Consider the following 15878-nt stretch of genomic DNA (forward strand, 5'->3'; position numbering starts at 1 on the left):
ACCATAACTTTGGAATATCAATAAATTGCTTTTGCATTGTCTGATTTATTTGTTAACATCCTAACTTTGTTTGGATGTAAAACGTATTGCTTCAAATGCAACCAATAACCCTAATTAAAACAAAACAATATATATATATATATATATATGTAGTAGTTCATATTAGCCCCACCTTTAGCAGCTGTAGCATTAATGATGCTTACATATTGATCAATAATTATAACCCAATAAGATATTATTCTGAAATGGGCCATTCTACATAATAAGTACTTTTACCTTTAGCACTTTGAGTATAATTTGATGCCGATACTTTTGCACTTTTCCTTAAGTAAGTAAATGAATGTAAAGCAGAGTGTTTCTGCACTGTGGTATTACTACTTTTACCTAAGATGGAAAACTTCCTCCACCACTGTCTTTAAGTTATCAATAATTTATGAATGAATGGATCTATTTTATGTTATCATTACCTATTCATTAATATAAATATAATTATTATGTGTTTATCTGTTTATTTATCTGTCACATCAGAGATGATTCAGGAACCAGGGTGCTAAATGACGCTTTTATTCTGAAAACTCGTACCGGACGTGCCGTTGTCCTCTCCAGCGGAGCGGCTGCTGACCGGTGCGTGTGTTGATTGAATGGTTGTGATCCAGACACACTCGCAGTCAGACGGGTCTTGGATGCTGAGCAGAATCAGAGCTCAGCAGGAGAGCCGCTGCAGCTCCGCCCGCCGCGCCTTGCCCCCTTTTCCTGCTCCGATCATCAAACCCACCTCAGTTTTTTTTTTATCCCCGAACCGCATCTTCTGCAGAAACCAGTCTGTTTCCTCTTCTCTCCTGAGGGATCGGACCGCAGACAGGTAGAAAAGGCCCGCTGGCTCCCGGCAACAGGTCGAGAAGCAGCTGAAATATTAATATTAATTATAATAAAGCGGATGTGGATCCAGCGGACTGAGACCAGCAGACCAGAGGAGGAAGAGGAGGAGGAGGACGGGGTGATGGTTTGAGCTGCAGTCTGGATGCGACAGAGAAGAAACCTGCCAACATGATGCCGGTGAGTGTAAAAACATTTTTATCCAATCATTTAGTTTCCATCATTAATAATTAAGCTGCAGCTTTTATTTTGTTAAAAACCCCAAACCTGACGAGTTAGGGTGAAATATATTAATAAAAGCAGACTCTTTACCGTCATACAGTTCTGTCCAGGTTAGTTCCTGCTCCTCTGTGTGCAGACTGAGGGGGGTGATTAACGGGATTAAATCAGGGGAGGCTTCTGGGGCTGCAAGACAGTTTTATTTTATTTCCATTGTCTTCATATTACTGAAAAACAAAAGGTCTGTTATGGAGATGCTTCAGGTCTGCAGCTGAGAAAGAATTTTAATGATGAAACGCACATGGTGGACTACTTTTAATGCAAGGCAAGTATTTTTATGGCACATTACAACAAAGGGGCAAATTCAATTACACAGGGCGATATAAAAAGACATAGAAATACAATTTTAAAAATAGTTAAATAGAAAATTAAAACAAGATAAAACATTAATCAAAAGCCTTAAATTTGATCTAATAAAAGGCTAAAAGAAAAGTCTTCAGCCTTGATTCAAAAGTACTGAGAGTTGCAGCAGATACATGGAGCATAAAAACTGGTATCTATGGTCCTGCGTTGTTCACAGTTCTCATGAATAATTAAATACACGGACTCAGTAGTAGAAACATAAGTGTACAATGTGACACACAAGTGGAGAACGCCAACACCACAAAAAAAAAGATCTAAGTTGCAATTAAAATCAAGCAAAGGAGAAATGAAATCACCCAGGAGGAGATGAAAGCTTCAGCTCTGACTAACTGATGAGCTAAAACATGAAACCCACAGATATGGTCCTTTTAAATTCTGGCAGCGTTCAGGTGTCCAAAAATCTACAAGTCCTCCAACCTAAGCGGCAACAGAGGTCACTTATCCATGCCTCCCAAAATGACATATGAGCGTTAACCTACGTCACATGACATTAAACATCGTTTTCACCTGTCAGCACTAACACGCTACCCCAGAGTTTAAAACCAAAACAGGGTCAGCAGCGTTTTTAAACTTCAACATTTTAGTCTGAAGGAGGAAACGTAGCAGAAGGTCTGAGTTTTAAATCCAAGACGTAGGAGTGTGGATGGAGCCTTAAACGTGATTTATACTCCTGCGTTGGGGCTATGTGTGTAGCTACGCACATAGCCATACATTCATACTTGTGTATCGGTGTCTGCGTCGTTCTGCAGTTACACCGCCAACTATTGGCGGTAGCGCTACAGCGTCCACTGTGTTGACTTTTGCTGGCTGAGCAGGCTAGTTTACAGTTTAGCCCTTCGCTAACGTGAATGGGGGTAAAATTGTATACGTGTGACTGTTTCTCAAATGTTATCGACAGAATGGATCACATTCTGATAGTGAAACGAGTGATTTTGCTCGGGTTGTGATGCTCAAATATATTGATCCACTGTGTTATAGCCGCTAGATTGGCCACTAGTAAAATGTACTTCAAAGCCCGGAGCACTTCCTGTCGGCTCAGAGGCATTGCGAGACTACCCGCCGGCAGGACACCGTGCTGTAGGAGATAACGTCCTTCGGATGAGACGTTAAACCGAGGTCCTAACTCACTGTGGTCATTAAAAATCCCACGGCACTTGTCGTAAAGAGTAGGTACCCCGGTGTCATGGTAAAAATTTCCAACCTGGCTTTCACCATCTGGCCATCTAATGATCCCCCATAGTAATTGGCTCAACGTTTCCCTCCCTCTCTGCCTCTAGCTGATGTGTGGTCAGCGTTCTGGCGCTAAATGGCTGCCGTGCATAACCAAGGTGGGGGCTACACATTGGTGATGGTTGAGGTGAGTCCCCCCCACCTCACTGTGAAGTGCTTTGAGTTTCCATGATAAAGCGCTATATAAATGTAATGCATTATTATAATGCATTATTATTACCCAGCCAACCAATCACAGTCCTTACCGTCCGTGTCGCCCCGACATTTAGTTACATTTATGAGGAGATGCACGTCAGGCGACGGCATTGGATACTGTGTAGGGTACGGGGCTACGCACTGTTGATTCAACGCAGAAGTATAAATTATGCTTTAGGCGACAACTACTTGGTTAGGTTTAGGAAAACGTTGTAGTTTGGGTTAAACTTGTCAGTAACTCTATTTAAGTTAAAACTCAAAATAACTCAACATTTACTTGGTTTCAAACGGGCCTAGAACACCATTCTCCTGAGTTTAAGTCCACGGTTTGACTTATCCAACCTACTTAAATAAACTTTCTTACTAAAATACGTCACCCGACTTCCTTTTTTGGTGCCGTTGTCCAGCCACTAGAAGTTGCTGCAACAATAAACGTAAATATGGGTCCTAAGAATGTTCTGCACAAACAACCTATATTGGTGTTTTTCTGTAAGGACAGTCTCCTAAAAACATGACGCCAGGTGGAGGAACTTTAAAGTTTAGTGCCGAATCAGTTAGTAGATTCATCAGTTTGTCGATCAACAGAAAAATCAACAACTCGTGGAACATTCGAAGTGAACACATGGATATGAAGATCAGTGACATTAGCAACAGATCATAGGATGGTCAGAGGAAACTTTGGCAGAAACAAAGTGAACCTCATCGTCATACGAACAAAGCTCTGAGATCAGCTCTAATTATAGAACACCACCATTGTGCCATTGTCTTCATTTTGAATGCTGGTCCTCACCTGGTTTATAAGGGAAAAACAAGCTTTGACCTTTTCATCCACACTGCAGTGCTGTCCTCAGTTTTACTGCTTCTGAACAGGTTGGACATGTTGAGTTCTGTTCTGTTCTGGACCAGGTTCTCAGGGCTGGTCTGTCCTGCCTCTCACTGCCGAGGGTCTCTAATGAGGCCAAAAACATGGCTGGAGAATAAGTTCCCATTTTGTAATACCCTGATTTAACTAAGCATGTGTGGTGGGAAAAATGGCGTCTGGTGCTCCTCTGTGTACCATCCTAGCAAAACAGCTTGTTTGTTCTGGCTCGTGAATCTTTTTGGCTGCGTGAAAACAATAAAACTCCACTCAAAAGCATCATTGATTCATTTTGAAATCAGGGATGTTGATTTAAAGTCTGTTTCCATAATTAGTACTCGATTATGTCTGCAACACCTGACCAGGCGGCCCATCCCCAGCAGAGAAACAGCCGTACAGGTGGATCATGCAGCAGCTTATTACGACCCATATTTAGGTTTGTTGTTTAGGCCGTGACCTCTAGTGGCAGAAGAAGTCAGGTGACGTGGTATAAAGAGCGACAAAGTCTGTGTGAGGAGGTGGTGGATGGATGAGTCAAGTAAACTCAGGACTTTCCCTGAAGAGACTGAAGTTCAAGTCCCAGTCCAGAGATAATCATCCTATTCTCTTTTGTACAGCTCTTTGCACAGAGCTCAGTGAGCTTCGGAAGATAATAATAATAATAACTTATATTTTTATAATGCCATTCAAAGGACCCAAGGACGCTTTACACATAACTACAGAGACACAACAAACAACAGAACAACAAAAGGTCGTTCTGGATTGAATGCCTGGAAGAGGTAGGGTTTTAGCAGATTTTTAAAAGTGTCCAAGGAGGAAGCTTTGCAGATCTCTGAGGGGATGGAGTTCCAAAGGGTGGGGGCTGCGACGCTGAAAGCTCTGTCCCCAAAAGTCTGCAGTCTGGTGTGGGGGACAGAAAGCAAGCCCTTGTTGGTGGACATCAGGTTCCGTGAGGGGGTGTAGGGGTGGAGAAGTGACAGTGGGGGCAGCTGAGTGGATGGTTTGGTCCCAAGATACAGCTGTGTGTCATCAGCGTAACAGTGGAAACTGAGACCATGGTGGCAGATTATCTGGTCAAGGGGGAGAATTTAAATGGTGAAAAGGAGGGGTCGAAGCACAGAACCTTGAGGCACAACTTGTTTAACTGGGGCCCGGAGGAGCTAGAATCTCTGTAAGTGACGAACTGTTCCCTATTAGAATGTGCTCAACTGGTGAGGCCTACACATTCAGATATACGGTTGAGAAGGATGGTATGGGAAACAGTGTCAAAGGCTGCTGAGAGATCTAGAAGACTGAGGATGATGATATGGCCAGAATCAGCTGCGATGAGGAGGTCATTAGTGATTTTAACGAGGGGAGTCTCAGTGCTGTGGTGCGCTCTGAAGCTAGATTGAAGGGGTTCATAGAGATCATAGTGGGACACGTGTAGGTGAAGTTGGGCAGCGACTACTCTTTCCAGGATTTTGCTCAGGAAGGGAAGCAGATCAGGATGAAGGTCTGGCTACATGTGCTTGTCAGAATCCGTGTTTAGTAGTTAGTATTGTGCAGATTCCTCCAGCTGACACTCCTTGCTAACAATGTCATGTCAAAGTCATGGCATCAACAGACTTACTTTATTTTGAAAAATCACACTTTATTTTTATTCAGATAGGACTGAGGCTGGTTTCTCCACCACACCGCATGTAAAAACAAAAAATACACAGTTGGATTTTCCAGTTTCCGAGAACTCAACCTTCTTCTCTCAGAGACCGACACTTTGAAAAAGCCTAACACAAAATATAGACGCACAAGAAACCCTTTTTAATATGTGGTATATATGCAGTTTGGTTAGGTTTAGGAATGAAAAAGTTCTTTATTAGGTTTAGGAATGAAAAAGTTCTTTATTAGGTTTAGGAAAACATCATGGTTGAAATAAGGACATTACGTGACGGTGGATGGGTAACATTAAAGTTACTTGAAAGTCCAGAGCGTCTCGTTCAGACGTTTCAGATACCGACCGGCTTTCTCAAAGCGCCTGTGTTGGACGCCCTGGAATGTAGACCTACGTTATATTTCAAACCGAATGTCCTTCTTAGTTTGGGCATGCTAACATTTATTAAACACAATTTCACCACTACAGTCTGTTTATATTTGAGTTGTTGGGATTCAGTCGTGGCAGCAAATTAAACCAGAGAGGTGTGAGCTGTCCAGTGAATCCTAATGTCAACAGTTAACATTTAAAAATCTGCATATAAGATCTGCTGTCTTCCCCTTTTGCTCATTAAATGATAAATAAAATAGGAACATGATGATGAAGAGGAGGAAGGTCTGTTTGAGGAAACAGTGAGCTGAACTTCTCTGACAAGCATCGCTGTATTATTATTATTATTCAGACAGTAGTGTGTAACATCCACTCAGGGTGCTTTGAGAAGATGAACAAATGATTCCTACCTCAGAATAAAGACGAGCCTTACCAGGGTTTTTTCAGCTTGTGTGTGATTTGAAACGTAAAAATATCCCTAAATGTTTCACTCATGCTTCCTTTAAAACGCAGCCTGATCATTATACTACGTCCTCATCATGCTGCCTGGTAACTGTTTCCACAGTAACCAGAAACACACACACACACGCACACACACACACACACACACACGTTCAAGGTCACATGGGATCAGCATTGTTTTAGTATTCCTCAGGCAACGAGGAACTAAAGCAGGGAAGTTCTAACCTTCATGTTCATTTACAACCCCGGCCTGACGATAAATACTTTGTTGTTCTGGTCGTGTTTAAATAAAATTTCTGACAGCTGCGATATCTTTCACTTGGCATTGGGCTGAAAAATTCATTGAAATCATATCAAAATCATTATCTGGCCTACTGCAATTTTCAGACCGCAGGAGGTGCAATATCTGTTGAAGGCAATATTTGTGTCAAAACATCATTTTAAATTAAATATTGTGGTTCTGCAGAGACGTTCTGGCCTACACATCACATTCTCCAGACTCAGGGGAAACATCTCTGTTTGGTTCAGATCTTTACAATAATCACACCGGAAATCATTTTAATATGTTTTTCAATGAAAATGAGAATTTAAAATGATCTCTTATCTCTTTCACTTGTGACAAAACAAACTCTTCACAAACTGGTGGGAAACAAAACTGTCACAGAAGCATCAAAAATAAACCCTAAAACAGCTGATTTAGAGAATCATATTCATTCAGTTAGTACACTAACATGCAGTACACTGTGTACACATGTACTTACTAGCGTAGTGCAAATATATTTCAACAGGGGAGTGGCGTCTTAAATACAAAGTGGAAATGCTTCTTCTCCTCCTCCTTCTTCTTCTTCGTGTAATGTAACCTGTCAGGTCATTTGACTTCAGTTTGATTAAAAATAAATAAAAATGAACGTACTTCTACTTTGCGGTGATCCCTCCCCTTCTGCTACGTAGCTGAAAGTGACCGTTGAGGGTGAGAAGTGTCCTGCGTTCCACACTTGACCTTTTGACCATTCTTCTCAGTGTGAACGTACTTGATACACTCGAAATAGCAAGTGTGAGTACTGAGGGCCAGTTGAGACACTGCAACTGTATCTGGTTTTACTAGACGCTAATTTAGGATTCATGTATCTGGTTTTCAGGTTAAAGGCTACCACTGTACCAAACTGGATTAACTGGATTAATGTGTCAGAATTATGGGACGTTCTGCAGACATGCAGCTTTAATCTGCTCAGCATGATTACGTTAAATGATAACATACTAGCACAGGGGTTGCCAAACTTTTTTGTTTGTGGTCCATTTACTGAAAAATAGTCAGGGGTCAAATTCTGAAATTTAATCAGCTCAGGTAAAAGTTTTCATTGAATAGTAATCCATCATTTTTGGTCAAGTAGATGTTCAAACTATCCATATTCTAGTTTACATTTTAAATCAGGCAGTGGGCCACAGTTTGTTGTTTGGGCACCCCTGATTTAGCATGTGCGTGTGATATGGTAATGATGACGGGACTTTGTCTGGTGGGGTTAGAGGGATCTCATTATGAACTGAAGACTTGGACGAGGCAGCAGGGTCGACTGCTTTATTGACTGCTGGTTCATTGTCTTCATCATTGACCTCCTGGTCAACGTTTGTCCACAGCCCACAGTGACATGCAGGACTGGCCAATTAGGGGCGAGGAAATATGCAGGCAGCCAATCAGAAAAGGGTCCTTCTTTCAGGTGTAGCTGACGATGGAAGGATCCTGAACAGCCGGCAGGGTTTGGGCTGTTTGTGTGTGTGTGCGTGCCTCGTTAATCCAATATTGGTGTGCCACGTGACGCTGTCGACCATATGGCTCCAGCCGTCCACACCGCCTACAAAACATTTGGGATGTGACCTGCAGCGTGCCAGCTGCCACCATGTTTCCCCCAAGCAGAAGCAGACCGGGCAGCACCAAGGGAAGACGTTAAATCCTTCATCGCACTGATTAACAGCAGAGTTTATATTTTCACTTCAGTTAGTCCAGCATTGCTTCACGTGTTGCCTCCTCACTACAACAACAATCTTCTTTTCACATTTTTATTGTTTCCTGTCTGGTCTGGGATCAGATTCAATTCAAAAAAGTCAGCATGACAGATCCTAAAGACGTTACTTCGGGTTGATAATTCGATATCGATAATTATCAGGATAAAAGCCAAATCGTTGTTTCTTTCAGGTTTAAAGGCTGAGTTTTGCTACTGACTGAAAGTTAATTGTGGTTTTAAACTTTTCTTTCTGGTCAGAACAAACACTTGATGCCAAACAGAGTATCACTTCACAGATCTGAGGCAGAACATTCAGAACTATTCTGATAAAATCTGTTTTCAACAAATATGCACAAGTTAAATTAATTAAAGTCTTTTTCTGTCCCTTTTCCTCAACAAAATAAATATCTTAATAGAAAAAGTTAAGTGCTGATTCGTTCGTGATTCAAATGAATTAAATCTTACTGAACATTTGTCATATTGTCAGTGAGGAAAATTATATTGTGATAATTATCGTTATTGTTTTTTATTGCTCAACTTGGTTAACAATTACCATCAATTAACTTTTGATATTTGTACACCTATAAAGTAGTCCCATTTTTTTGATCGTATTACGCTTGCATATCTATACTCCAAGTTCACAGCGGTCTGACGCACGTGCAGAGCAACATGTCTGACACCGTTATACTGCATCTGGGCTCAGGACCACAGGGATGTTAGTAAGTCATACCAGCTAGATCATCTCTGAAAAAGTCTTGTAAAATGATCTCTAGGAGAGAGTGGGAACCCTGGTTTCTTACTACATATGTTACGTTAGTACAGTGTTTGGGGGCTGCTGTCTGATTTCAGAGGTTTGAATCCCCCCCAGTCCAAATTCTCAGTGTCAACAAGTTAGTTATATATAATGTCATTTTGATTATATTTTCCATAAATTGGAGCTTCAAAGACTATAAAACAATAATAAAACAGCAGATGTTAATAAAAAATGCCCCTCTAAATAAAAAGAGGCAGCTGTCACAGAAGAGTTTGCCATAAACTTTAAATAGAAGAACGTCTCTGTTTAGCTGTCGCTGTGGCCGACTGGTCGGTTTCATGTTGGTGAATCTTCATTGTTTTGAAGAAGCTGTTGATGTCTTTCAGACAGCTCATTTGCTCCATCTCTGCAGTGGGGGGTTGTGGGCTGGTTGGAGGTATTAAGCAGCGTGATGCTGTGCTAATTCCTGGTTGGATTAAGAGCTGCAGCCTCAGGAGTTTAACGAGGCCTGTTGACAGGCGGACTGTCTTCTGACTTTTATTGCAGCTTCCTGTTTAGTTTGCAGAGTCTGGCACCTGTTCTGGGTGTTTATGACGGTATGGAAATGACTCTGTATATGTTGTAGATAAGAGGATCTCAGAACGAACAGTCCGTCTTTGTTTTCTCGGCTACATGTAAATCAGGCTCTCGCGCTGTCAGACTGACAGAATGAAACAAAGCTGTCGTTCAGGCTACGTTTGCACCATAACATTATAAACACATAATATGCAATAGTTTATGTCAGTAGCTTTACAGTGATTAACAGCATGAATAAAATGTGCACATTAACATGAAGCTAACTTCTTTCTGGATGATGATGTCTCAAATCCGACATGAAGAAGTTATGTTCAGACTTTGATATCTTCAGACTCTATCTTAATTATATTTCTGTTATTATATTTGATTTTATAAAGTGTGTATATTCTACTTCCTGCGACCCTGTACGCAGGAAAAGCGGTTGAGGATGGATGGATGTATATTCTACTTTTATTGTATTTTGTTCCTCTTTCTTAACATTAATAAAGGAACATCTGATCTCATCTACATTTTTGAAATCACAAAGAAAAACCTTTAAAGACAGTCGCCACAGTCCTCCAGCAGCTCCACTTTAAATGATCGTTAGTGCCCACTCGGGATGCATTTGAGACCATTTCTAATATTTGAACTGTGATTCTTCTCAACTTTGACGCCTTCAGTCTGTACTCACAACGTATTGAGATTCTTTAATGATGCTCGCTGACGACAGGAGGTCTCACTCCCCCTCCCTGTTGTCGTCCTGAGGGACAGACGGCCCCTCCTCTCCAGGCTCTGATTGGCTGTGGCGTTTGCTAGTCGACCTTGGTTCTCTGACTGACGGCAGTGACCCACTTCATCTGCATGAACCTGAAGGAAAACGGCGGCGCTCCAGTTTTCCTTCAGAGCTGCATTTAGGACAGCAGGACAGCTGCTTCTCACAGAGGCTGATTCTGGTTCAGCTCCAGCCTCTGTTGGTTTCATTAATGTCGGACACACTGAAAGATTACTTTGATTTTCTGTTGACAAGAACATTGGCTGATGAGAGGAGAGGCTTGAACCATGATCCACCTCTGCAGACCAGCTAATGGGCTGCAGTGCTGAATGTGAACCTCCTCTGAGCTAGTCCACTGTGGCTGTAAGCTTTTAGTTTGGATGTGAACCAGGACAGAGCTGGCAAAGTGAATATTACCTCCAAACCTTTCCCAGAGATATTTGAAGAGCAAAACATTAATCATTTTACCCAGAATCCCCACTGATGTGTGACCTGGTGTTTAAAAACTGGCAGCAGAAAGCTTTCAGCTCGCAGTTTAAGCTATTGTGACTGTGTACTCTGTGTACTTGTTCCAAAGCCTGAAGAACAGATCTCTCTCTCTGCCAGGTTCACACTTTATCTGCTTCCTCCAAGTGAGAAATTTTATTCTCAGAAATAAACAACAAATCTGCTCCAAATCCATCATCATGCATCCTCTTCCTAAAAAAATGAATTTCAGACTTTTGTCATAATGAAGCAGCGTCAACATGACTTCAAAGAATCAACCAAAAACATTTTAGGATTCGTAACTGGATGTCAGTCTGTCAGCATAGCTACGTAGAAGGCAGTGTTACATTTTGTGCAAACATCCATGTTCCCCACAGGACGAATAATACTGAACTCGGTGATCCCTTGACTTTTCCTCTAAGCGCCACCATGAGATTCATATTTGTGGTTTTGAAATATCTCGACAAAGAATAGATAGATTGTGATGAAATGTGGTTCAGCCCTTCGTGTTCCTGTCAGGATGAACTGTAATAATTTTTCTGATCCTCTCACTTCTCATCTAGCGCCATCATCAGGTCAACACTTTGCTTTACGACCAAGTACCTGCAGAACTAGTTCCCATGAGCCTTGGCGTACTTTGTGTCTTGTGCTAATTAAATATTAGCATGCTAATGTGCTAAACTATGATTGTGAACGATCTGTGCAGAATCTTGCAAAGTGACTGTGCTGTTAAGTTGCAAGATTCTGCATCCATGCTTGCAGGTATAATGTCTATCACGTTCACAATCATAGTTTAGCACATTAGCATGCTAATATTTAATTGGCACAAGACACAAAGTACGCCAACACAGTCACTTTGCTCCTGATGGTTGGCCAGCACTCTGTGTTGTAGCTCACTGCCGTCGGTGTGTGACTGTGTGTGTGTGAATGGGTGAAAGAGAGGTTAAATAATAAAGTGCTTTGGATGAAAGTTCTACTTAAATGTGACCATTTACCCTTTCATTTTTTTTTACCATCATAAGATTGGGGTTGTTATTTGAAAACACATTGGAAGTGTGAAGATGTTGATGAGGCATAATAACAACTTTAAGTTGCTCTTTAATTTAGTTGTTGTGCTGTACAAGTTTATATAAGTTTTCTGGGCTCAGATGTGTGACTGTACTTGAAATCCTCCAGGCGGCATCTTGCTGTCTGCCCCTTGATAATAAAACATCCAGACTCACCTTGTCAGTAAGGCAGAAACAGAGCTCTGTGTAGGTCTGAAATTAGTTTTAAATTGATGAAGGTTTCATCTCAGCTGTCCTGGATTTCTTCTCTTGACTGCTGTTGGCTCCAAGCAAGACTTTCTGTAGATCCGTGTTTTTGTGTTGAAAGGACTTTTTTAGGCTCGTAGGTGGAAGCAGCTCAAAGACAGAATGAGGACAGAAGAATGTGCAAACACACAGTGTCACTTTCACATTTTTAGAAACCATGAAGAACAGTTTACTGACCCCGGGGAACACCAGAGGCTTCTTTATGATCATCACAGGAAGGCTTTTTATCTGTCTTCTACCAAGAAGGTGCAGTGTGACTTAATTTTCCGGAGATTTCCATTCCCCCTTTTGTCTTGTATTTATTTACCCGGGAATCCGAACAACCTGCTTTGTGTTGTTCCCACTTGAGCTTCACTCCAGCCTCAGTAACAGCCAACAACACAATGCAGCTCTGTTTATGAAAACCCAACAGAAAGGTCAAAGAAGGCAGCTCATTTTTCACATCAGGCAGAGTGGAAGAAGAGAAGTAGAGGGCTGATGTCAGGTTGAAGGTTCAGATCCTCAGAGAGCATGAAGCTCAGTGGCCTCCGACGGGCCTTTGAGCAAGTCCTCGCTCAGCACCACCCAACCAAGATAAATAAAGGCTGGAAAACGCTGCTGCCATGAAGGTTGGCGGGCTGTGGGAGGCGATCTGGCTCTGGGCCCGACAGCAGATACCCTGCTGGAGTAACAGATGGCCCAGTGCATCATGGGAGTTACAGTATGTCCACAAATATCTGATTTTGTCTTAAATAGCACAGGATGCTGCCGTGAAGGTGAAGTTGTTTTTAGCTTGTCTGTGGGTTGAGTGCATCACTTCACAAACTCATTTATCAACACAATCAATGTGTATTTTATGTTTTAAAGGCGCAGGAAGCACAAAATCAGAAATTAGTAGCTGAATAAGTGTTAATCCTGGATCTTGCCATCAGCTCTTAGAAAAGCTCAGCAATGGTCCGGTTTCCTCGTCCAGACGCTGGTTTTAAGACCTGGGCACCTCCTTTGATGTGTGATTGACAGTCATCGGACTATTAAAGCTGAAACATGCACATTGGGTGGATTTCTCACCATAAAACTTCCAGAGTTGATTCCACGTGACAAAGAAGTAAAAGCAGAGTCTGAGAAAGTGAAATCAGCCAATAAAATCCCCAGTTCATCTGAAGCCAGTGTTGCTCCGTGAGACATTCACCTGACATTATTTACGGAGGAAATGAATATAACTCCACCCTTATCGTTTCTGGTGTTTCTGCTCTTTTGTAGATGTTCCTCACCGTGTACCTCAGCAACAACGAGCAGCACTTCAGCGAGGTTCCCATCACGCCGGAGACGCTGTGCAGAGATGTTGTGGAGCTCTGCAAGGAGCCCGGCGAGGGCGACTGCTACCTGTCCGAGACGTGGAGAGGCTCAGGTCACCTTGAGATCTTATTATCTTATCAGGCTAACAAACTTTTTTCCCCCTCATAATCACAGTTTAGTCAAAATTAACAGTCTATGTTCTGTCTTTTAAACTAATCAGATCGTGTCGTTGGAGAAGGGGAGCCGATGTTGGAGGTGTTGCAGCGATGGGGGCAGCAGAGGGGGGAGGTTCGGTACCTCCTGCGTCACCAGAGAGCACCAGGACAAGAGTCAGGTAAGAAACACACTCATGTTATAGACCAGATTTTAAAAACACCCATTACTTCTGGGGCGGCTGTGGCTCAGGATGTAGAGCGGGTTGCCTGTTATTCAGAAGGTCAGCAGTTCAGTCACCGAATGTGTGTGAATGTTAGTTTGTTTGAGCACTTAGGCTCAGTGTGTGACTGGTGAAGGTGAGGTGGATGCCGGGGAAACTCAGGCACGGGGAACCAAGGGGACTGGGGACCAGGGAACACTGGGGCTGAAGAGGCGAGGCAGAACAGGGAGGACGCCGTGGGGGAAGTCCGAGGAGGAGAGGACCGGTGGATGAGCCCAGCCGACTGAACGGAGGACGAGGGTGAGTGAACCTGGGAGGAAGAGAGACAGGGTTAGAGATCACGGAGACAAAGCACAGGGAAAATGTGAGAAAACAAAAAACCACGAGAGCCTGAACGTGGAGGTGGCACCGGGTATGGAGCAACGACAATCAAGCAAGAGTGGTGTGGAGAACCGGGGTTGAAATACAGGCAGGGATGAGGTTGACTACTGGCAGGTGTGGCAGGCTGACGAGGTGGCTGATGAGGTGCAGGTGTGGGTCGTTGGCTGGGCTCAGGAGCAGAGAGAGAGAGAGAGAGAGAGAGAGAGAGAGAGAGAGAGAGAGAGAGAGAGAGAGAGAGAGAGAGAGAGAGAGAGAGAGCGCACACACACAGGGAGGCAGGCAGAGGACAGGGAAAACCAAGGAAAAATCAGAATAACTGATAAAAAGGAGAAAAAAAAACAGGACACTCACCGTCAGCCAGGCTGCCACCACAACACTAACATTGGTTTGGGGACTGCTGCTTTGAAGCCTCGTGTTTGGCATTTTGCCCGTCACCATCTTGTTTTTTTGGAGCCAGACTGATGAGATGGTGGAGCTAGCTAGCTTGGTTAGCAAGATGCATCCGTGATTCACGTTAACATTTTGGCTAGTGACAAACAGGCTTAAAATAAAATGTACAACCTTCTTAGTGTCTTTTATTAAAACCATACGCTGAACAAGAAGACATTTGTAGGACCTAAATGTTCCAGTTAACTTTCCTGAAGTGAAAACACTCTGTGAAAGGGTCAAAGCTCTGAGACGAAAGCACCGACAGCACCCAAAGTTCACGGCTCGGTAAATGTACACAGAGCATGTGATGGCTCTATCCAGAAGGTAGCCCCTCACTAAAGCCTCCCCTGCTTTCTGGTCTATGTTCCTCTAAATGGGACCATAAACTCATCAGGAAAGTGTTTACTGAGGGAATAAATCAGCTGAGAAGTAGAAACATTTTACCATAGACTTCTATACAATCAAACTTCTTTCTGCAGCCAGTGGAGTCGCCCCCTGCTGGCTGCTAGAGAGGATGCAGGTTTAAGGCGCTTCAGCAGTGGCTTCACTTTCAGACCAGGAAGTTCCTGCTTCAAGACAACAATGCTGAATCTCCGGACGTCCAGGCAGCGTTCACTGCACAACTCTAAACGTGACAAAGTAAGAAAGGGATTATGATGTTGGTGCTGTCAGGTGGATCAGGGAAGTCAGTCTCTGGCACCTTCTTCCCAAATAACTTGATTGGTCAAGGCCAGTACGTAGTCTGCCATTTCTCTTAGCCAAGTCATGACTATGATCGCCTTCTCTGACACAGTGACCATTTCGAAGAACAAAAATGGCGTTTTAGAGATGTTCAGGCAAGACTTTGTTACATTCAATTCAATTCAATTCAGCTTTATTGACATGAATGTTAAACAACAAGACTCTGGTACATTTTATTTAAGTTGTAGCTGAGAAACTGCAAACTTGTCTTAATTAGTATTAAAATACTTGTCACGGATGCAGAGCGAACAAACATTGTTAGAAGTGTGAGAATCTCCCTCCAAACAAACTGTGAACACTCAGATCACTCAGAACACTGAGTAAAAATACTTTAAACTATATATATTCAAGGTAATCCAGTTATTTTTTGTGCATGTCGAAGTACCACGTGGTGCAGATCAACACCACCACCAGCAGGATCGTCTGTACAGTAACGAAGGAGCTGTGTGTAACTACAGTGGATGACAAACTGTAATCAGCTTATGACTCTATCAGAGTCGAGTGTGCAGCTG

The 15878-nt window shown here is 42.7% G+C and overlaps 1 protein-coding gene across 1 annotated transcript in view; it reads left to right on the forward strand.

Moving 5' to 3' along the window:
* Positions 1 to 996: 996 nt before the first annotated feature.
* The window catches only part of LOC123969086 (apoptosis-stimulating of p53 protein 2-like), a 36817-nt gene continuing 21935 nt past the window's right edge, over positions 997 to 15878 (forward strand). Inside the window, exons 1-3 of the mRNA XM_046046186.1 lie at positions 997 to 1056; positions 13404 to 13551; positions 13660 to 13773. Of these exons, the coding sequence (XP_045902142.1) occupies positions 1048 to 1056; positions 13404 to 13551; positions 13660 to 13773 (271 nt within the window). The 5' untranslated portion in view covers positions 997 to 1047. The remainder of the gene's footprint in view (positions 1057 to 13403; positions 13552 to 13659; positions 13774 to 15878) is intronic.

Source organism: Micropterus dolomieu, linkage group LG01 (assembly GCF_021292245.1).
Source record: "Micropterus dolomieu isolate WLL.071019.BEF.003 ecotype Adirondacks linkage group LG01, ASM2129224v1, whole genome shotgun sequence".
Taxonomy (NCBI): Eukaryota; Metazoa; Chordata; class Actinopteri; order Centrarchiformes; family Centrarchidae; genus Micropterus; species Micropterus dolomieu.